At 58.6% G+C, this 21,670-nt stretch overlaps 2 protein-coding genes and 1 long non-coding RNA gene across 27 annotated transcripts in view; 2 read left to right on the forward strand and 1 right to left on the reverse strand.

Moving 5' to 3' along the window:
• MACF1 (microtubule actin crosslinking factor 1) overlaps positions 1-13,580 on the forward strand; it is a 113,489-nt gene extending 99,909 nt beyond the window's left edge. For 15 of the 25 annotated variants that reach the window (XM_085208905.1, XM_085208906.1, XM_085208910.1 and 12 more), the window contains 20 exons: positions 51-206; positions 346-552; positions 674-793; positions 1,230-1,399; positions 1,597-1,756; positions 1,883-2,077; positions 2,791-2,919; positions 3,186-3,329; positions 3,459-3,647; positions 3,996-4,113; positions 4,629-4,792; positions 5,653-5,815; positions 5,892-6,046; positions 6,280-6,354; positions 6,976-6,993; positions 8,698-8,815; positions 9,674-9,885; positions 10,297-10,407; positions 11,827-11,950; positions 12,063-13,580. In XM_085208905.1, coding sequence (XP_085065031.1) covers positions 51-206; positions 346-552; positions 674-793; positions 1,230-1,399; positions 1,597-1,756; positions 1,883-2,077; positions 2,791-2,919; positions 3,186-3,329; positions 3,459-3,647; positions 3,996-4,113; positions 4,629-4,792; positions 5,653-5,815; positions 5,892-6,046; positions 6,280-6,354; positions 6,976-6,993; positions 8,698-8,815; positions 9,674-9,885; positions 10,297-10,407; positions 11,827-11,950; positions 12,063-12,304 — 2,970 coding nt within the window. In that variant the 3' untranslated portion in view covers positions 12,305-13,580. The other 10 variants (XM_085208919.1, XM_085208917.1, XM_085208901.1 and 7 more) reach the window with 4 other exon arrangements.
• Positions 13,581-14,103: 523 nt separating this feature from the next.
• Positions 14,104-21,284, forward strand: LOC100550777 (bone morphogenetic protein 8A). The gene is made up of 7 exons (XM_085208972.1): positions 14,104-14,613; positions 18,175-18,367; positions 18,876-19,024; positions 19,181-19,375; positions 19,554-19,633; positions 19,784-19,894; positions 20,646-21,284. The coding sequence occupies exons 1-7, from the start codon at positions 14,214-14,216 to the stop codon at positions 20,793-20,795; spliced, it is 1,278 nt and encodes a 425-aa protein (XP_085065098.1). The 5' UTR covers positions 14,104-14,213; the 3' UTR covers positions 20,796-21,284.
• LOC146542812 (uncharacterized) lies at positions 17,691-19,150 on the reverse strand. Its single transcript, XR_014879644.1, has 3 exons — positions 18,858-19,150; positions 18,634-18,784; positions 17,691-18,283 (listed from the first exon to the last, which is right to left on the reverse strand). It is a non-coding gene; the product is annotated as an uncharacterized LOC146542812 (long non-coding RNA).
• Positions 21,285-21,670: the final 386 nt, after the last annotated feature.

Raw genomic sequence — 21,670 nt, forward strand, 5'->3', positions numbered from 1 at the left:
TCTCGCCCTCACCGTTGTTTTTTTATCCCCCTTCCCTCCCCTCTGTGCAGGCAAAGCTGGAGGAGGCTCTCGCCCTGGCCACGGACTTCCAGAACTCCCTCCAGGACTTCATCAACTGGCTGACGCTGGCCGAGCAGAGCCTGAACATCGTGCCTCCGCCCAGCCTCATCCTCAACGCCGTGCTGGCCCAGATTGATGAACACAAGGTGCGGGCACCGTGGGCCTCCAGTGGGTGCTGGGATGCAGGGAGCGAGCGCGGCACCTGGACCCTTGCCACGTGCAGTGGGTGCAAGCTGGCCCGCCCAGATCCCCTTACAGATGGGAGGATGGCTTTGCTATTTGCAGGTGTTCGCCAATGAAGTGAACGCCCATCGGGATCGCATCATCGAGCTGGACCAAATGGGGAACCAGCTGAAGTTCCTCAGTCAAAAGCAGGACGTGGTGCTGATCAAGAACCTGCTGGTGAGCGTCCAGTCCCGCTGGGAGAAGGTGGTGCAGCGCTCGGTGGAGCGGGGCCGGGCTCTGGATGACGCCAGGAAGCGAGCCAAGCAGGTGGGAAATGGGCAGAGTGTGACAGAGCTGGAGTGCAGCCAGCCCTGGGGGTCCTGAGACCAGAACGGGGCTGGGGACAGCTTCAGTGCTGAGTTTCAAACTTGATTTTGTTTGCTTGCAGTTCCACGAAGCTTGGAAGAAACTGATTGATTGGCTGGAGGATGCAGAGAATCACCTGGACTCTGAGTTGGAGATTTCCAACGATCCTGACAAAATCAAGCTCCAGCTCTCCAAACACAAGGTAGAGCTTTGCTGAAGCAAGACTGGTGCTGAGCATTGGGTGGAAGGCAATTCATAGAATCTTAGCATTGGAAAAGATCTCTCAGATCACCAAGTCCAACCCCAGCCCACTCCCACCATGCCCACTGACCGTGTCCCTCAGTGCCACATCTCGAGGGACGGTGACTCATCCCCTCCCTGGTCACCCTGTGCCAGCACATCACTGCTCTTTCTGAGGAGAAATTTTTCCTAATATCCAACCTGAGAATTCCACGTCACAACTTGAGGACAAAAGAGAGGCAGCAGGGCAGCGCCTCCTCTGCTGTTAGGACAGGGAAGAAGCACATCCATGCTTATTACTGCAGTGGCAAATGTGCGGCTGGGGATCCACATGAGAGCTGTGTATCTTGTGAGATCGGGTTTTCTGAAGCCATTTTGTTTTCTCTCTTTGTCCTCAGGAGTTCCAGAAGACACTGGGTGGGAAGCAGCCTGTCTACGACACCACTATCAGGACAGGCAGAGCTCTCAAGGAAAAAGCTTTGCTTCCAGACGACACTCAAAAGCTGGACAACTTACTGGGAGAAGTCCGGGATAAATGGGACACCGTGTGCGGCAAATCTGTGGAAAGGTAAATCCTGCCCCAGTGTTGTACAGCAGTGCTGCGTTGTCAAGGACTGCTGTCAAAGCGGAGAGCAGAGGAGGGAGGTTGAACCCTACAGCACATGGTGGTTTCGTATGGTTGTTGGAGCTGGAGGAGTTCACTGGGCCATGGTGAAAGAAGATGAGTTTGTTCTTGGGAGTTCACGGGGTCCGTCTGTTCTCCAGGCAGCACAAGCTGGAAGAAGCCCTCCTGTTCTCTGGGCAGTTCATGGATGCGCTGCAGGCCTTGGTGGACTGGCTGTACAAGGTGGAGCCTCAGCTGGCTGAAGATCAGCCCGTCCATGGTGACCTGGACCTGGTCATGAACCTGATGGACGCTCACAAGGTGAGGATCCGCCCGCCCTCTTGGGGGTGGGAGCTCTGCTCGTCTTCCCCGGGGCCCAATGGTCTCATCCCCCATCACACAGCACCCGGGACTGAGCCACTTGGCTTTTGCCCTCTCTCCCTCCAGGTCTTCCAGAAGGAGCTGGGGAAGCGCACTGGGACGGTGCAGGTGCTGAAGCGCTCCGGCCGGGAGCTGATTGAGAACAGCCGGGATGACACCACGTGGGTGAAAGTACAGCTGCAGGAGCTGAGCAACCGCTGGGACACGGTGTGCAAGCTGTCAGTGTCCAAACAGAGCCGCCTGGAGCAGGCCTTGAAGCAGGTGAGCGAAAGGCTGCAGCTGGAAACGGGCTTGGGGAGCTTTACCTGTGCTGCGGAGCTGTGCCCCGGAGTTTGACACAAACCCTTCCCTTGGATAAGGCTGTTTGCACCCTGTGCCCAGACAGAGGGCTTCTGGCTGAGCAGGGCAGCACAGCCCCGCAGCTGTTGCCAGTGAGAACTGCAGAGCGGCATCAGTTATTTACTTACCTGTTTTGCCCTAAGAAAAGCCATTAAGAAGGGCCTGTTTGAAAAGGAAGGATGAAGAGATTTCGCTGATGTGCACTGCAGGCGGGTGGGAATGGGCTGGTGATCAGAGACTGCTCCAGCTTGTGTTTGCTAAAGTCCAGGGCAAAAAAAGAGACCTCAATTTTTGCTTTTTAAAAAAAAAAGGTCAGAAGGCTTTAGGTAGATTTTTTCAAGCAGGCAATTTACTGAATAAACTACCCAGGTGCCAAATTGGCCAGCACTCAGGTAGCCGTGCTGTCAGTGAAAAACACCGAGTTCTGCAGCACTGCTGCTGCCAAGGACAGGGCCAGGAGAAGCAGGACCTGCTGGTTCAGGCCAGAGCTCCTGGAGCTGCAGGGCCCTTGAGATGGTGCTGGGTAAGCCCAGGCCAACAAGATAGATCCTTCTTCTCCCTTTCTTCTTGAAAGTCCCCCCCTCTCCCAACCACATCCCAAGGAGGGGGCTGACCCTCTGCTTCTGTGTCCGCAGGCGGAGGAGTTCCGGACGGCCGTGCACATGCTGCTGGAGTGGCTCTCGGAGGCTGAGCAGTCCCTGCGCTTTCGGGGAGCACTTCCTGATGATGCCGAAGCGCTGCAGTCCCTCATTGATGTGCACAAGGTGATGGGAGCTCCAGAGGCACGGGTGCTGAGACTGCGGGGCAGCACTTGGCCTTCTCTTTTTAGAGCAACCCAAGCAAAATCTGTGGGCAAAAATGCTGCAGAATAACCTATTTGGGCATTAAGTTCTTGCATTTTGAGGGGTGAGGGGAAGTTAAATTGTTCTTATGCAGCAGTCATAGCTGGGTGTAGAGTAGGAGCTGGACCTGGGTGCCCCCTGCCATGTGCTACCCCTTCACACCCGACCCATGTGTTCCCCGCTTCCAGGAATTCATGAAGAAAGTGGAGGAGAAAAGGGTGGATGTGAATGCGGCAGTGGGAATGGGAGAGGTCATTCTGTCTGCCTGCCATCCTGACTGCATCACCACCATCAAGCACTGGATCACCATCATCCGCGCCAGGTTTGAGGAGGTGAGTCCCTTGAGGCTGCACTCGAGTCCTCTCCTGAGCTCCTGCCCAGCCCCAGAGCGCGCCCACAGTGTTGATTTTCCTCTCCATTTGTTCCCATGTGGCGCTGATGCATCTCTGCATCTCCAACAGGTCCTCACGTGGGCCAAGCAGCACCAGCAGAGGTTGGAGGCTGCACTCTCAGAGCTGGTGGCGAATGCAGAGCTTCTGGAGGAGCTCCTGGCCTGGATCCAGTGGGCTGAGACCACCCTGATCCAGAGGGATCAGGAGCCGGCACCGCAGAACATCGATCAGGTCAAAGCCCTCATCGCTGAGCACCAGGTGAGCCCAGTGCTGGAGCAAAAGTGCTTTCCTGCACCGTGGGCAAACACTTGTGAGGGCAAGAGGGGTTTCATTCCAGCGTGCCATGGGGGAGTCGTTGGCTTCTCCTTACGGCCCAAGTAAAGGAGCCCCTCGCCCACCCCAGGCTGTCACTTGGGAGCCACGCACTGTGGATGGGCTGAGCTTTTGCAGAGCTGTGCCATAGCTTTACTGCAGACCCCCACTGCTCCGGGCACCCGTGTGCGCCGTGGGCCGGGCACGTCCCAGTGAGAACCCAAAGCCCCGGTGGCTGGAGGCGAAAACGTCTCAAAACTGCAAAGGTTCTTTCTCCCTTGTGTGTTCTGACAGTCCTTCATGGAGGAGATGACAAGGAAACAGCCAGACGTGGACCGGGTCACCAAGACCTACAAGAGGAAAGCGACGGAACCGCCCCATGGAGCCCTCATTGACAAGTCCCGCAGCAACAGTACGTGCTGTGGTGGGAGGAAGTCAGATACGTAGGAACTCGTTAGCTCTGATTATCAGTTAATGAGGCATCCTGACTGGCTGCCACCGGGAAGGCAGCTGAAGCTTTCACAGGGAGAAATCCAGGTGGTCACCTCCGAAATGCCGCTGCCGGGGCGTGCAGAGCCCACGCAGAGCATTTACCTCTTTTTTATTTAGCGGTGCTGGGAAGCTCGTGCTGTCGCTTCTCGGTTTCTTTCTGCATCAATTCTGTGATTTGTTGTTGCTTTTGCACACCGGTTCTTGAAGCCAGGGTCCCCCATGAATCCCCTGGCAGGGGTTGGGCTGCAGAGCTCTGGGGCCGTGGCTGCAGCACAAGGTTCTGCTCGGCAGCAGCTGGCAGGGCTGTGCATGGCTTTCTGCTCAAAATACGCAGCTCGTTGCTTTGCTGCTCCGTCCTCAAGGCTCAGACAGATTCAGCCCATCGGCACCACCTCAGACGGTGCATTTACTGTCTCTACTTTCTTCTTCCCCCAGGAAAATCCCTGACCCAGGCCGCCCCTCCCACCATGCCCATCATCTCCCAGTCGGAAACCAAGAACCCCCGCATCAACCAGCTCTCGGCCCGCTGGCAGCAGGTCTGGCTGCTGGCCCTGGAGCGCCAGCGGAAGCTGAACGATGCCCTGGACCGACTGGAGGAGGTAACGGGTGCTGCACGGGGCAGTCGGTGCCACCTCCTGAGCTGCCCCGGTCCTGCGGGCTGTCCCTGCTGCTTTCCCCACGATGCCAAAAGGAAAAAAAGCTTTTCTAAAGCGTTATGGCTTAAAACTGCCTTCCTTAATTAAGTGCGTGCTAATGAACTGCTTTGTACCCCTGCAGTTGGTATCTGTAGAGGTAATGACAGCCAGCCCTGCTTTAATCCTAGTAATCAGCTTAACTAATTAGTGCTACTGTATATATCTTTTCCAATCATCTAATATAATTTTTGTTTTTATTTACGCTTAACAAAGCAGCTATGCCCAGAAGTGAGTGTTTTTGTTTTTTGTTGCTTTTTCTGTAGCTCAGTTCAGTTTCTGCGTATCGATGTTTTATTTTCTCTTTGTTGCTTTTAACTCGAGGAATGCTTTTAAAAAAATAGAAGAAAAAAGTGCTCAAAATCATCGTGCCACCTTGCTGTGAGCTCCTGCAGCCGGAGGGGTCCTTGGGGGGTTTAGGAGGAGGGCAGAGGTTTGTTGTGCTGCAGGGCCGAGGGCTGCGCCCCGGCTGGGAGGGAGCACAGCGCGGTGCTGCCCAGGGGAAGGGAGAGGGCAGGGGGTGAAGGCGGAGGTGGCAGCGGGCAGCCCGGTGTCCCAGCAGTGTGTGTGCGTCTGTGTGCACGTGGTCAGCGCTGCCCGTGGGGATGCTGCGTCCCGTGTCCATGGTGACGTCTGGCTGTCCCTGCGCTGTGTGTCCTTCTGTGCTGGGAGGTCCTGCGCAGCCCCCTGGGGCTGATGCGGAGGGGGCGGGGGGGGCTCCTGTGGCTCCTTCGGGGCTTCCTCACTGAATGTCCGTTGCCTTCCAGCTGAAGGAGTTTGCAAACTTCGACTTCGATGTCTGGCGGAAGAAATACATGCGCTGGATGAACCACAAGAAGTCCCGCGTGATGGACTTCTTCCGGCGCATCGACAAGGACCAGGACGGGAAGATCACCAGGCAGGAGTTCATCGATGGCATCCTGGCCTCCAGTAAGTCTGTGCCTAAGCGAGCTGAGGGAGGCTGCGCGCAGCCCTGTGCCTGGCTGCTCATTGCTCCTCCTTCCAGAATTCCCCACCACGAAGCTGGAGATGACGGCTGTGGCCGATATCTTTGACCGTGACGGTGACGGTTACATCGACTACTACGAGTTTGTGGCTGCTCTCCATCCCAACAAGGACGCGTACCGCCCGACCACCGACGCGGACAAAATTGAGGATGAGGTGAAGCACTGGGATGATTTGGGGTGGATCAGGACGGGTTGGCGGGGGGAAGGGAGGTAAAGAGGAGGAAAGAAAGGGCCGTGCTGGTGTTTTGCCAAAGCAATGCATCCGTGTATCGCCGATGCTTGTGGGACTGTCAGCCACTTAGGTCTGCGTTTTATCCAAAAAGAAAGAAGCCTAGTAGAGGGGAGGCTCCAAAATCCCAGTTTCTTACCTCGTTTTCCCCGGTGCAGGTCACCAGGCAAGTGGCTCAGTGCAAGTGTGCCAAGAGGTTCCAAGTGGAGCAGATCGGCGAGAACAAATACCGGGTAAGGCAGAGGGGACCGCATCCCCCAGCTTCCCTGCAGGGATGGGACCCAACGGGCAGCCCCAGGGACCCCAGGGTGAGGAGGGGCCTCGTGCCCTGGGACCGTACGCCCCGGGGAGGCAGCGCTGGCCCGGATCTCCCCAGGCCCAGGGTGTGCCCATGCAGGAGAGCACAACAGTGGCAGTGTTCTGGGGTGGGCGGCTGCTCAAGTGCAGCATTCATTGCTGCCCGCAGCTGCCCTTGAAGTTTTCCTCGTGGATGAGTGTACCTTACGCCCGTGTTTTTCTTAGCTCGTTCCTGAAGAAGGAGAATAATTTCCTTACAGGATCTCTTTGTAACAGACTCCTGTGTTTATGTTTCAAATTATTCACCGAGGTGAAGCTCGGCAGTGAGCTGGCCGCCAGCTGCCCGGTTTCCTGCGCTGTGCTCGGGGCTCACAGCTCACCGCTGCCTCAGAGCCCCGTAGCAGAACCCCATTCCTAAGTCCCTGCAGTTAACAGTTGTGGTGATGATTGCACTGCTAATCCCATAAAATGTTTTTCTTGTTTTTCTTTCCCCTCCTCCCGCTCTCGACTTCCCTCACGCTCCCCAACCCTTTTCACTCCACTTCTCTCCTCCGTAGTTCTTCCTCGGCAACCAGGTACAGTTTGCCTTGCGATGCTCTCACTTCTTGTTAGTGGTTGTAGCTCGTGTGTCCATGGTGCTTTGTCCTTTGGGAGGATGCAATCTGTAGAGTGCTGCTTGGAGAGCCTGTCCCACCGCCGCGCAGAGCCTGGTACAGAGGAGCGCCATCCAAAACAAACTGGGCAGAAAGAGGGGAAAAGATCAGTGGGAGAAATCAGGAATTGACTGAAAGGGGGAGATTTCGGTCTCCTCGCTCCTTCCTCAGTGCCCTGGGATGTCAGTGGGCTGGGGGACAAACTCGTGGGGTGACACATGAGGGCTGTACCAGGCTCTGCACTCGGGTCACCGTCACCATGGAATGGAAATGCTGTGTCCACATGTTTAATCCCATAGGTAATGATAACTAAACCTCATCCTGCTGCACCCGCTGAGTAACTCCTGGTGGGAGCAGGGCTTGTAGGAACCCGCTGTCAGTGCATCCCCCTATGGGGAGTGAGAGCAGAGCGGGGTCGGTGTGCCGACTCACATCCAGCTCCTGTCAGTGGGATGGAGCAGCACAAAGCACTGCCTTGTGCCCAGTGGCCCTCACACAGAGGGGCACGTCCTCTATGGAGGGAGGGTGCCCTACTGAAAACGTGCCCCAAAGCCTAGCGTTCCAAATTGGATGGGTGGCTTTGTGTTAGACAGTGGCTATAGAAACTTTCCGAGCGGTTACTGAAAAATAATCTGAACATGACAGTGGAAATGAGAACTCGCCCATCCCTGCCTTTCTCTGCAGGTTTTGGGGGACCCCAAACTGGGGAGACTGCGCTCCATCCCCCGGGGGAAGGCTGGGGGGCTGCTCCCTCCTGTCCCTCCACCTGCAGCACTCGGTTTTCATTTTCTCTCTTCTTTATTATTGCATTCCTATCCATCCAAGGGAAAATCCTCCTACTTTTTTTTTTTTTTTTCCTTTTTTTTTCACTCATTCTGAAGGTGGTTTCCCTTTCCAAGAGTGCTTCCCCCACCCCTTGGAGCAGTGCTTTGTGGAGCGGGCAGAGCAGTGCAGGATGCAGCCTGGGCTCGGGGCCGGGGCTTCTGGCTGGGGGGCACTGATTGAGAAATGGAAGGGGTTTCAAATCACTAATGAACATCGCAATCACTAATCACCATTTCTGCGGGATTCCTGCCCGGATTCCCATCACTGCGCTCACTGAAATCCTGGCGGGGCGGTGGCAGTGGGGCTTTTTCTGCTGCTGGGGCCGAGGCTGAGGCTCTGGGTGTCCCTGCCTTCAGACTGGAGAGGTTTCTCACATGGTGGTGGCACAGCGCTGCCTTGCTGGTTCACCAACCTGCCCTGCCCTCTCTTCCAAGTGGGCTGCACCAGCAGCATCAGTGCACTGACAACCTGTTTCCTTCAGAACCAAAAGGAAAACCCGCGATTCTGGCTGCGAAAATTCACCTAAGGGCCAAATTCCAAACACGCATTTGCTTCTTTAAAACGAAAGCATTTTGATAGCTGCATCATCTTAATAGCAGGCAGCTGAAAAACTCCTGCAAATTGGTGCTGCTGTGCATTTGTTTGAGAAGAGCGTGTCTGGAGAACCACTCAGAGTTCAGTGGACCAGTCTGTGTGCCTGGAAGCACAGATGGTTTCTGGCAGCCCGGCTCTGGTGCAGCCCGCAGTGGGAGGGAGCCCGCAGTGCGTCCCGCGGCTGATCCCCATTCCTCTGCTCTGCAGTTCGGCGATTCCCAGCAGCTGCGGCTGGTCCGGATCCTGCGCAGCACCGTCATGGTCCGCGTCGGCGGAGGCTGGATGGCCCTGGATGAGTTCTTAGTGAAGAATGACCCCTGCAGAGGTAAAGCGATCCCAGGTGGAGCAGCTGGCTGCCTTCCCTCCCTGTGACAGCGGTGTGGGGACTCTGGCCGGGTGGGACCGGGTGCTCTGGGGAGCAGGTCTGGGTTATCCACAGAACAGGAGGAAATGGGTCCAAGGCAAATGACTGAACTTAAAATTGCGAGATTTGGCAACCCTAGGGCCTTTGATTTGGCAACCCTAGGGCAGAGCTCAGCATTTGGCCAAGTTCCTAACGGGGAAGCACTGACACCGAAGTTATTTCCACCCACGGGATGTCTCAGCATCCTTCTGTTCTACAACTGCTCCTTTGGCTTTATGGTCCATGCGTTGACTCAGTGCATGGCCTCACACTGGAGCTGCCCGGCCTCGCACTGGGAGCCCACCGACCTCCCCGTGGGGCTGCCCTTCGCTCAGAGGGAGACCCTCCAACATTTGGATGACATTTGGATGGAAATGCTGACGTTGGCCTTTAGCTTCCCACTCTCACCTGCCCCCCGAAATTGGTGAAGAGCTGCCCAGAGCCAAGAGCAGAACCACAGCCTTTCAAAGCTGTTCTTAAGCCACTTTGAACAACAGCCACTGTTGTAACATGCCATGTTTAAAGGCCATTCCGACGTGATTTCCCCAAGAAACCAGGGAATAGCAATGCAGGCGCTTTGGATTTATGGGCCTCAAGGCAGCTTTTAAGCAGATGAATTCTCAAAGAGATAATCCATGCCATGAGATGGTGGGCAGGAGAGCCGGAGCAGCACTGAGGCATCCGCTCGCCCGCTGGGGACGTGGCAGGGATGACCCCCCCTGGTCTCGGCCCAGTGCCGCCTCGCCGCAGCCCTCGGCTCTCCTCTCCGTGTCCCTCCAGCACGAGGACGGACCAACCTCGAGCTCCGGGAGAAGTTCATCCTGCCTGAGGGCGCCTCGCAGGGAATGACGCCGTTCCGCTCGCGGGGCCGAAGGTCCAAACCGTCCTCCCGGGCGGCCTCCCCAACGCGCTCCAGCTCCAGCGCCAGCCAGAGCAACCACAGCTGCGCCTCGATGCCGTCGTCTCCCGCGACCCCGGCCAGCGGAGCCAAGGTAGGGCTGGGGGGAGGACCTTCCTTTGGCAGCCCGTTCCCGTGAGACAGACGCTGCAGCGCGAGGAGGAGGAAGGTTGTGGGAGGGGTGCGTGGGGCGGCCTGCGGGGCAGCCCCCGGGTGGGACGGCGTCCGTCCGCAGCGGCGCCCAACCCGAGTCCCTCAGCCCCCGTGTGGAGCTGTGCCACGGCCGTGGGGAGAAGGGCCCGCCTGCTCCTCCCACCTCATTTGGCACCTTTTATTCCACCACCCGTTTGTTGGATTTTGTCATTATTATTATTTATTTCCTGCTTGGTTCTCATTTCATTTTAGTGCTCTTCTCCTCTCATTCTAGTTTACTTTTCTGTTCCATCTTTTTTTTTTTTTCACTCACTCCCCCCTCTCCCCCCTCTCTGGGTTTTCCATTCCACAGACTCCTCATCACTTCTCTCGATGTTATGACAAACCCTGGTTGATAAACAGTAAAGCGGGCACCCCGCTGCGGGGATCTGATTACCCCGACCTCCAGCTCCCCAGCTCTGAGGTAGGGTCCTCTCCCGCAGCCCCAGGACCCGTTGTTGCAGGCGAAGCCCCGGCGTCCGTCTGCCTCACGCTTCCCTCCGGTAGCGCAGCGCTTGCTGGCACTGCTGGCTGGTAGCATTTTTCATGGGTTTCTGACTCGGACCAAACCAAGCACCAGCCTCGGGACAGCGCTCACAGCACGCGTTTCTCTGATCGCAAACCAAAAGATCGAGCGTTTACTGTGCGCTCTTAAAAAAGAAAAGAATCTTTCAGGGCTTTGGAGCATCCCAAAGAGGCGGTGATTGGCACCCACTCGGCCGAGTGAAGACGTGAAAATCAGCTACAGCGCATGCATGGGAGCCACTGCCTCCGACGGCACGATGCGCACACGTGGGGTGTCTGCGATGCGCCCCGGGGAGGGCGGCTTCGGTCCATCGGCTGCAGCTCCTCCCTGGGGCTTCAGTGTGTGGATGAGGAGCGTGGGGGGAGAGGGCGATTCGCTGAGGGGAGCAGCGTAACTTGATGGTGGCTGGAAGTGCTCTCGAGCAGATCAGGCGGTCTTTGAGATCAGCAGAAGGTCGGGAGCACTTTGTGCGTTGCTGTGCGTTGCCTGCTTGCTGCTGAGCTTGTTTCTGATCAAGGATGAGAATCGAGATCTCTGCAGTGGGAACGGTACCTTCACAATCACATGATAACGGATCTGAATTCCTGCTGGGGCTGAAGGAGAGCCCACTGCTTGGCTCCCCTCCTCCTGCCTACCCCAGCCTGGCTCCAGTTTTGGGAGATCCCAAAGATCACACAGTGGGGCCTCACATTGCTCTGAGCCACACTGTGGGATGCAGGACAGCAGCACGAGAGGCTGGGCTGTCCGTGTGCTGTGCCCTGCACTCCCCAGGATGAGCTTTGCTTCGTTCCACAAACTGGAGCTGGGCCGGGGCCGGGCTGTGCCTCCTCCCCTCGCTTTCCTCCGCAGCAATGGGAGCAACGCTGCGGGTTGTGCTGCTTCCCCATCTTCCTTTGCAGCATCTTAAGGGTTACGGGAAGCACCTGTGTGTGGCACAGCCTCATGCCCAGAGCAGCTGGCCATCGCCCTCAGTGCCCATTTGTTCCTTCTGTCCACCCTGCCTGGCCGTGGGTCGGCTCTGAGCCTCAGAGCTGCAGTGCGTCCCTGCAGTGGGATGCCGGGGAGCGGAGCCCGAAATTTTGCACTTTTCTTTGCTGGCCCGATGCTGCAGTTGTCCCACGGGCAGCAGCTTTGCTTTTGTTTCAGCCCGCAGTGCTGTCAGTCATTTCAGGCCCCACTTTTATGTTACGCCTTTTTTTAACCACTGCCGAAATGCCATCTCGTGCTCCCCCTGACCGTTAAGGTGGATGCCGGCCGGTCACTGCGGCGCGCTGCGCTCTGTGCCGCGCTGCTCAGCGCCGCCGTCCCTCCCTGCAGGTGACGCCGGGAGCGGGCAGCAAACTGAAGCGTCCCACCTTCCACTCCAGCCGCACCTCGCTGGTCGGGGACACCAGCAACAGCTCCTCGCCCGTCTCCTCGGGTGCCAAAAGCGGCCGGGCAGGTAAGTGGGGCGGGGACCGACCGGGGCCGGGCGGGGAGCGGGGCGGCGGGCGGAGCCGGGAGCTGCGGGCTGCGCTCCGTGCGGCCACTCGAGGGCTCCGCGCTCCCCGCAGACCCCAAGAAAGCCGCCAGCCGCCCCACCAGCCGCGCCGGCAGCCGCGCGGGCAGCAGAGCCAGCAGCCGCCGGGGCAGCGACGCCTCCGACTTCGACCTGCTGGAGACGCAGTCCGCCTGCTCCGACACCTCGGAGAGCAGCGTGGCCGGCTCCCGCCGCGGCGCAAAGCCTTCCAAAATCCCCACCATGTCCAAGAAGACGACCACTGCCACCCCCAGAACTCCGGGCCCCAAGAGATAATGCTGTACCCGCGCCCTCCGGCCACGCGAACCTCACCCGCGTCCGATTTTTAACCCCGCTGCGTACATTGGATGTATATTTATTCTAAATGGGAGAAGCTATATTGTTAAAAGTGTAAAAGAAAGTCGTGTTATGGAGCTGCCTTACTTGGTTTTGGTTTTTTTTTAGGTTTTTTTTTTGTTTGTTTGTTTTTTTTTTTTTTTTCTTTTTTGTAAGTTACGATTTTCATGTGAATATTTATGTAGATAAACAAAAAACAAAAACAAAACGTTGCCTCTCGGTGCCCGCAGTCCGGAGAGGGGCGGAAAACGGAGACGTGGGAGAGAAAAAGAAAAAAAAAAAAGGAAACAAAAAAGGTCAAGATGTGAAAGTGTAAAAAAAAACCGAAGGTATAAATAGGATCTCTGCGCGGTGCAGGGTGCGGACCTGCGGTATCTTTTAGGATTGTTTCCTAAATGCATCTTTATAAACTTAACTTGCTGTCTCAGCAAGGTAAATTATATTTAAAAGCAAAGACCTGAATCCTACAGTGTTCAAGGAACTCTTTTTGTAAATCAATACCTCAGGCGGAGACACGTGAGGTGTGGGGACTTCTCGGGGCTTCTGTTTCCATGCGTTTTTTTAAGCGATGCGATTTTACCCGAAGGGCGCGGAGTTTGGGATGGGATTTGCACACAGCGCAGGTGTGTTGTGGGTCCCTCACGGCCGCTGTCCTGAGCGATGTCTGAGCACCTCTGGTCTGTAAGGATGGCACTGCGGGGGGCACAGGGGCTGCTTCAGGCTGGGATCCCTCGGCACGTCCCACGGCGGCGCCGGGTTCTGCAGGTTGGAGGATTCTTCTGCTGTGATGACCTCAGAGACCGACCCGGCGCCTTTTCCCGCACCTCCTTTCCTATTTATTACTTCTCTGGCCATCCCACTTCCAACCGGGCGACCTCTGCTCCTAGGAGAAATCTGGACTTACACGCACAGTTGCTTGTCCTTGAAATGAGTCTCACCAGCACATCGCTGCACGTCCCGCCCGGCTTTTGTACGCTCTTTGTAATGACACCGAACTGAGTGGCCGGGGGCTGCGGGGAGTGGGCTCTGCGGAGCCCCTGTATTTATTGAATGGTGTTCCTCTCCGGCTCTGACCGTGTTGCTGTGTGATTCTCTCAATTGGTTTAAATTGAGGCAAAAAAAACCCTGAAGCTCTACCAATGAATTGTTTAAAAAAAGAAAACAGACACACTTTTGTATTACAATTGCTTGCGGTAATAAACAATCTTGCCTCCTACCTTACTGCCAAGTGTTGGTGTTCCACTTGGAGGTGTTCGTCCCGCGCTCCCGAGCCCCAGCACAGCAGCCCTGCACAGCCCCACATGCAGGGGGTGCGGCAGGAGGTTCTCTGGCCCGGATCCCACTGATGTGGGGACTGAGAGCAGCTGAGGGGCAGGGGGTGGGTGCCTATGGGTACCAGGTGAGGTCCATCTGTGTGGGCAGGTGCACAGGATAAGTGCCCTTTGCAGGGGTATTTCTGGGGAAGAGTGAGTGAGTGGACCGTCAGGGCTGGGTGTCTGTGGGTCTGAGTAGGGTTGGATGTCTGTCTGTCGGTTTGAGTGCTGTAAGGTTAGATGACCATCGTGTTGGGTGCCCACAGGGGTAAATGTGGGTTTGGGTGCCCACAGGGGTAAACGTCCGTTGGTTTGGGTGCCCATAGGGGTGTACGTCCGTGGGGTCAGGCGGCCGTGGATTCGGGTGTCCGTGGGAGGACGGCTGCGCTCTGTGCCGGGCGTGGAGCACCGTGGCCGGGGCGGTGCCGCCGCCGGGCCCGTCCCTTTCCCTCTCCCGGGTCCGACGCCGCGCGGGGGCCGTTCCGCACCGCTCCGCACCGCACCGCAGCGGGCGGGGGGGTCGGGGCGGCGGTGCCATGGGGTCGGGGCGCGGGGGGCGGCTGAGCGCGGTGGCCCTGCTGTGCGCGGCGGCGGTGCTGTGTCAGTGGAGCAGCGGCAGCGTCCTCCGCCGCCGCCTCCCCGCGGGGTTCGCGCAGCGGCGGCTGAGCGGCGGGGAGCGGCGGGACGTGCAGCGCGAGATCCTGGCCGTGCTGGGGCTGCCGGGGCGGCCCCGACCGCGCTCCCCCGCCGCCTCCCGCGCCCCCGCCGCCGCCGCTCCGCTCTTCATGCTCGATCTGTACCACGCCGTGGCCGGAGAAGAGGAAGAGGAGGAGGAGGCGGTGTCGCGCCCGGTGCTCACCGGGCTCAGCACCCAGAGCCCTCCGCCGGGCAGCGTGGTCAGCCACGCCGACACCGTGGTCAGCCTCGTGAACATGGGTGAGTGCGGCGCTGAGGGGGACGGGGGGGACCGGGACGGAGCGGCCGTCGCGGGTAGAACCGACCCCGGACCGAAGTTTTTGCCCCGACGGCTGCAGGCGTCCATCATCCCGGGCGCTTTCCCTGCGCGTCCCCGCTCGGAAATGCCCCTTTTCGCCCCAAGTTGGGCTTCGGAACGGCGGGAGAGGGCGGAGAGGGGCGCGGGGCTGAGACCCGGGCGCTCCCCACGGCTGCGCCCGAGAGAAAGTGGCGATGGCGAAGGGGAAAGTGGGGGGAAAAGCGGTGCGCGGAGCGCGGCTTGGGGTCGCTCGCTCCCCGCTGCCTCCAGCCCTGCCGTACCGTGAGCTGCAGCGAGTTGAGCTCTCCGGCCCCCCGAGTACGATCTCCATCACGGCACAACCGCGGGAGCTGCAAACCCCGCAGGACGGGGCCGCATCGCCCACCCGGTTGCGGTGTTGCGCACGAAGCAGTCGGGCGGGGCGGGCGGGCGCTGCTCTCCCCCTTCCAGCAGCGAAGTGCACCAATTACCTGCGGTGGGACACCGCTGAATCACGGCTCGGAATAAAACCCTCCCGGTCGCTCATTATTGCTGGAATCCCGTCGGGCTGGTTGCTGAGCTCCGGCTTCATCCCATTCCCAGACACTGTGAGCGGCGATGCAGCAGAGCACCAGCCGGCACCCACCGGGGTCCGCTGGCATCCTGAACGCGTACTCAGCTTTTCCTGTCTCTGCTCTTTGCTTTAGGCTGTTCGCGTGCTCCCCTCTGCCTGTTGTGGCCAAGCACGAGGTTTTTGGGGTGCTCCCGTGCAAAGATGGGCAGGAGGTGCCGGGTATCCAGCCGCAGAGCAGAGCCCTGGCTTTGGCCGCACCGCGGTGTGCGGTGGGAAGCAGCGCTTCAGGACGCGTGTGGGGTCATGCAGGCGATGCTGGGAGCAGTGGGGAACAAAGGCTGGCGCGGGGCTGGCAGCTCCCAGCGTGGGGTGCCCCAGGACTGAGCTCTGGAGCAGGTAGGGCTACTGAGGTGTCTGCCAAGTCCTCTCCACCCATCCCTGCATCCCTCGGCAGTGTTGGGCTGCACAGAGGTCAGGAAACCCCGCAGGGCAGCCCCCTTGCTGTGCCCGCAGGATGGGGCAGCCAGGACAGGACAGGTGGGTGCTGGGATTTGTGCCCCTCGCTCTGCTCAGTGCTCAGCACACGAACACCAAATCGTGCTATGACCGCTGCCGGTTTGGGTGGGATGGGAAGTGGGGCTGCCTGGATCCCCTGCAGAGAGCTGATGAGCACGATTTCAGCCTTCAATTTGAATGGCTTTGAATTCTGCGGCTTCTCCAGCCCCTTCATTTTAATTAAATAAATTTTTTAGTGGGAGAAGGCTAACTTTCATTTGCATGCGTAATTGGCTATGCCATTACCCTTATGGGACGTGCAAATTCGGGACGGCGGTGCTCCGTAGGGCGCTGTGCCGCTCCCCGTGTGGGCACAAGGCGGGCACAGCGCCCACTCCCGGGCTGTGATGGAGCCCCGCACGCAGCGCGATCCCCTTCGGCCGGGCGGAGCCGGAGCCCGGCTGCAGCCACGGGCACGAGCAGCTGCGGGCGGCCTTTGGCGTTCGGGTTGGCTTTGGTGCCACGGCTCCACCTGTCCTCGTCCAACGGGCGATGATGGAGTGCTCTGTGAGAGCGCGGGAAGGGGGCACAGGCACTGTGCCTGCAGCCAGGGGAGTGCTTTTATCCTGAGGTGAGGGTGCCCTTTGTGTTCTTTTAGGAAGAAGTGTTCACAGGATGGAGCAGGAGCCCAATGGAGGCTCAGTGGCATTCACTGTGCTTGGGAGTGCTCCTCTATCTCCTCTGGCTTTGGAAAGCTCTGGAGTTTATTTTTTTCTCCCTTGCAAGTGAAGGAACATCTTCCCTGCACCTCCTTTAGACCTATTTTAGCTTCAGTTGTGCTTGATGTGGTCGAATATCCTGGCATTTCCTTTTAATTTAGTGCCTGAAATGGTCGCAGGGGCCGCTCGGTGCAGCCAGGACCTGTAATTACCACTGATGTGCATTTATAGAAGCAGCGCACGAAATGCGTGCAATGAAGTGCAGCTAAAAATAAAATGGGGGGGCAGGAGGGGAAGACAAAGTAGGACTTGGGGGCACCGAGCTGGGGCTGCGTGGCCCAATGCCACTGTATGAGGTATGTGTGGTGGTACCATTATTTGGGATGGAGGATGTGACACTGATGGCTGGGGAAGCACACGGCAGCCTGGGGGTGGGACAGTGCAGAAGGAGGGGGCAAGGAGAGCAGAGGACCTGGGTTGGGTGTTTTTAGTGTTTCGCCCGCAGCCCGGATCACCGCCCACAGCTAATTGTGGGGTGGTGGTGCTGAGTCAACACTGCCCCGATCAATAGCTGGGTCCAAGGGGGGAGGCAGTGCCCACTCCAACAGCTGCAGAGAGGCACGGAGATGGGGCACAGATCCTCAACACCGCAATGCCGTGAGCTCGGCTCATCCCGTGCCCGAAGGAAGTACAAAGAGGTGCTGCTCTGTGCTGGCTGTCCCTACACTCATCCCCTGCCTTGGCGCGGGTGCTGTGGGTGCCCGCCGGCTGCAGGGAGGCTGCTCAGTTGTGGTGTGGGGCTTTTTGCAGGAGCGCTGAGGGCTCTGGCAGGGCTGAGCTGTTGGCAAGGCATGGTGAACAGAACCGTGCGGAAAAGGGCTTTTGAGCCGTTGCAGCTCCCAGGGGCTCAGCCCCAGGCCCACCCGGGCAGCACAGGGGGTCCCGGAGTCCCCCGCCCTGCAGCGGCTGCTCAGCGCCTGCAGGAAGCGGCTCCGCATCCGCCCGGCCGCCAGCCCTGAGCTTTATATAAAACAGAGCTGTGGTGAACCCCAGGGCTGGAGGGAATGCAGCGTTGGGTTCAGAGGGAAAAAAAGGAAAAGAGAGGAAAAAAAAGACCTGTAGATACACAGTGAGCATCTCAGCGTTCGGTTCAGAGAGGTGCCCTCTGTACAAATGGGCAGGAAAACACTGGGGTGTGTGAAATCAGGAGTGTGTCCCGCTGGAAATGGCTTAAAATGGCATCTGAGGGTGTTTGATTATTTATTCACAATTTTGTGTGTTTGGGTCTTTTAAAGTAGACACAAGCTGAGATTTGTGACATTTCATTTATGTTTAAAGCAGGAAGAGCGTTAATCACCTTAATTACGTTCAGCCACAGCTGGCTGGAATACCTTTAAAGGATAGTTTGAAGAAAATAATTACACATTAGTGACCCAGCGGGGATGCCCTGCCGCAAAGCTGCACTCTGTGCTTTCCTTTATGGGTTTAAAAAGAAGCTTCCTTTACCAAAAGGCACCGATTTCTGCAGAAAGCAGACTTTCAATGAAAGGAATGGGGTTGTTGGCACGTAGCACTGACCGGACCCCTGCCCTGCCTCGCTCCCTCTGTCCCGTGTTCCATCAGCACACGGCAGGCAGGCGTGCGGCCTCAGGGCACGGGGACGGCGGGGCTTCTTCCCAGAGGGGGGGACGCGGGGTCAGCCCCTGGGGGCGGTCCCTGACCCCCGTGCCCCGCAGTGGAGCAGGACCGGGACACCTCCTCCCCAAAGCCCTACTGGAAGGAGTTCCGCTTCGACCTGGCTCAGGTGCCCGCAGGGGAGTCGGTGACGGCCGCCGAGTTCCGCATCTACAAAGCGCGGGGCGTCAGCCGGCACAGCAACAGCACCCTGCATGTCAGCATCTACGAGATCGCCGCCGAGCGCCCCAACAGGTGACGGGACGGGGTGGGAAGGAGACTGGAGTAGGGATGGGGATGGAGAATGGGACGGGGATAGGGATGGAGAGCAGGACAGGAACAGGCACTGGGATGAAAACTGGGATGGGGACCAGCGATGGGGATGAAGAATGGGACAGGATGAGGCACCAGGATAGGGATGGAGGCTGAGATGCGGGATAGGATTGGGAACTGGGACAGAGATAGGGACCAAGACTGCGGCGGGTTTGGGGCCACTGTTGAGCACCGCCTCTGCCCTTCACCTTTCCCACCCCGTGCCAAATGCTGCTCCACGGCGTCCCCAGGCAGTGACACACGCGGTGCTAGGAGGGAGCTGTGCTTTTCCCAGGGCAGCTGCCAGGGTGCCACCTTCACACAGCCATAGGTGCTGTCCTGACCTCGCAGCACCGGGGCCTGTATGGGCACGGGCACAGGAGTCATTTCCACGATCGGCTGTGGGATGTAGGAGCCTCGGGGTGTTACTCACCGCTGTGCCCATCTGCAGGGAGTCCAACCTGTTCCTGCTGGACGCCCAGCAGCTGCGTGCCGGCACCGAGGGCTGGCTGGTGTTCGACGTCACAGCCGCCAGCAGCCACTGGCTGGTGGAACGCAAGTACAACCTGGGCCTGCGGCTCTACGTGGAGACAGACGATGGTAAGAACCACTGCAGCATCGGGGCCGGAACCCCAGAAACACCCTCAGTTCCCATCTGCGGGGTGGGCGGTGCCGCGGTGCGTGCGGAGCTGAGGACGCTGCACGGTGCCTGCCTGCAGGACCTGCCCGCACCTGTGCCCCGCTCTGTCCCCGCAGGGCTCAGCGTGGAGCCGGGCTCGGTGGGGCTGCTGGGCCGCCGCGGGCCCCGCTCCAAGCAGCCCTTCGTGGTGACTTTCTTCCGGGCGAGCGCCAGCCCCGTGCGAGCCACGCGGGCGGCCAAAGCACCGCGCAGGAGGCAGCCCAAGAAGAGCAGCGACCTCCCACACCCCAACAAGCTGCCGGGGATCTTCGGTAAGAGCCCTGCGGAGCAGCCCGGGCTGTGCAGGAGCGCGAGGCTCTGCCGCCCGTTCCCACATTGCTCCGCCAGGCCGGGAGCGCAGCCCCGCCTGCACCCGGAGGCTCCGCGTGCCCTCCGTGTACCGCAGTACAACCGCACCCCCGGGCGGACGCCGCCTCCCTCTCTCCGCAGATGATGTCCGCGCTGCAGATGGGCGGCAGGTCTGCCGGAGGCACGAGCTCTATGTCAGCTTCCAGGACCTGGGCTGGTTGGTACGGTCCCGATCCCCCGCAGAGCCACAGCTCCCAGCCACTCGCAGGAGTTTCGGCCTCCCCAGACTTCAGAACAAACCTGGGGAGGAGGTGGGGGGGAGCAGGGATGGAGGAGCAAACGGTGCCCCGTGCAACATCTTCTCCTTGCAGGACTGGGTGATCGCCCCCCAGGGCTACTCGGCCTACTACTGCGAGGGGGAGTGCGCCTTCCCGCTGGACTCCTGCATGAACGCCACCAACCACGCCATCCTGCAGTCCCTGGTCAGTGCCCGGGGCGGCACGGCTGGGGGGTTCTGGCGCCGGACCCCTCCTTGTCCCCGTGCACGGAGGCTGCCCGGCAGAGCCCAGGCGCTGGGCTCAGCATATTCCGAGCAGGAAGGCTTCACTGCCCGTCTTCCCAAATCCACTCCACATCGCAACCCATGCTTTAATTTCTGGAATTTCCTGACCTGTGAGTGCTTGATTTCCCAACGGTGGAGTCACACCGACTCCGGTGCTCGCAGTTAATTACAGGGAGCGCCGAGTCCTCGCCTGAGCCTTTGAAGGCGTCTCCTGGCAGGGTTTAGTTTTTGCATTAATGAAGCTGCCCGAGCCCCCCCCGCTGTGGGCACCCACCCTCAGCCCCGGCCCAGGGCTCTTCCCAGCACGGACGTGAATCACCTGGCAGTGGGAGCTGCGCCAGCCCAGTGCTGCAAATAGCAGCCTTGGCCAGCACAGCGCCGGACTTCCGAGCCGGGAGAGCTGCGGCAAATGGCTCACACGTGTGGGGTGAGGCCGGGGGAGCTGCCTGCAAAGCTCACCGTGCCAGGGCTCGGCTCCGGGTCCAGAAGACCCGAATGAATGAAGGGCTGTCCAGATCCAACATAAACTGCAGCGAGGACTGCCAAGGGCTTAGAATAAATATTTGTACAAAAGGCTGGAAATAATCCCCCCATTCACCCAGGCTTCTCCCACGTTAAGAACCGGGGTGCTTTGAGGCTTCTCCCATGCTCACAACCCCTCTGCCCCCCAGGTCCACCTGATGAAGCCCGAGGCCGTGCCCAAGGCGTGCTGCGCGCCCACCAAGCTCAGTGCCACCTCCGTCCTCTACTACGACAGCAACAACAACGTGATCCTCAAGAAGCACCGCAACATGGTGGTGAAGTCCTGCGGCTGCCACTGAGCACTGGGGGCAGAGGGGCACCGGGATCCTTGCTGTGTGCGGGGGGAGGGGGGTTTGCTGCAGCAGCACCAGGGCTGCCCACCCAACACACCACCACCACATCTGCCCAATTCTTTCCCTTCCCAGAAGTGGATGTAAATAATATAAAACTTCCCTTCTCTCACCACACGTAATGAGAAACATCCATACTATACATGCATAGATATAAATATATAGAAGAGGAAGAGGATTTGTGGTCGGTGACGTCGGGCCGTGGCGGATGTGCGGTGCCCGGGGTGAGGCAGGGCGGCTCCGAGGACAGCTGGGCAGCCCGGCTCCAAGCAGGGCTTTCAGTTCCCTACACAAAAACACCCTCAGCCAATTAAGCAGCCGGCTGACTAACAGGCTCCTGTTTACTTAGAGTTCACAAAACTCAGCCAAGGGGAAAAAAAAAAATACATATTGAGCTACAACACTGTTATAAAATAAATGCCTAGTTTGGAAAGTAAACACGGCCTTTCTCTTGCTGTTTTTTCATAAATGTCACAGCACAACGACGTTCTGTTCTGCACGCTGAATTTCGCAATGAAAAAATACTCACGATGGCCTAAAACTGCTCCTGTTTGCCTGAAGCTGAGCCCAGCAGGCACTGTGGCAGCTGGGCTGTTCTGGGGCACCCAGGGAACGTGGCTTACCCAAACACAGAGGAAAAACAAAGAGAAAAAAATGCAGTAAGCCAACCCAAATCCCAAGGATGGTTGAGCACCAAAAAAGGAACTTCCTGATCCTGCTGCCTGGGTTAAGGGCTCACCACACTGGAAAGGTTCCGTTTGCTGATGAAGGCAACACAAAGCAGCTCAGGACCAGTAATGCCCCCGGGCGGAATGCTCCTGGGT

The sequence above is a fragment of the Meleagris gallopavo genome, chromosome 25, assembly GCF_905368555.1.
Source record: "Meleagris gallopavo chromosome 25, MGAL_WU_HG_1.1, whole genome shotgun sequence".
In the NCBI taxonomy this organism is placed as follows: domain Eukaryota; kingdom Metazoa; phylum Chordata; class Aves; order Galliformes; family Phasianidae; genus Meleagris; species Meleagris gallopavo.

Bases quoted from the DNA above. Each gene is read 5' to 3' on its own strand.
- LOC100550777 (XM_085208972.1), top strand. From the start codon at position 14,214: ATGGGGTCGGGGCGCGGGGGGCGGCTGAGCGCGGTGGCCCTGCTGTGC. The intron at 19,025-19,180 runs GTAAGAACCACT...CTGTCCCCGCAG, and splicing joins CTACGTGGAGACAGACGATG to GGCTCAGCGTGGAGCCGGGC. The intron at 19,895-20,645 runs GTCAGTGCCCGG...TCTGCCCCCCAG, and splicing joins ACGCCATCCTGCAGTCCCTG to GTCCACCTGATGAAGCCCGA.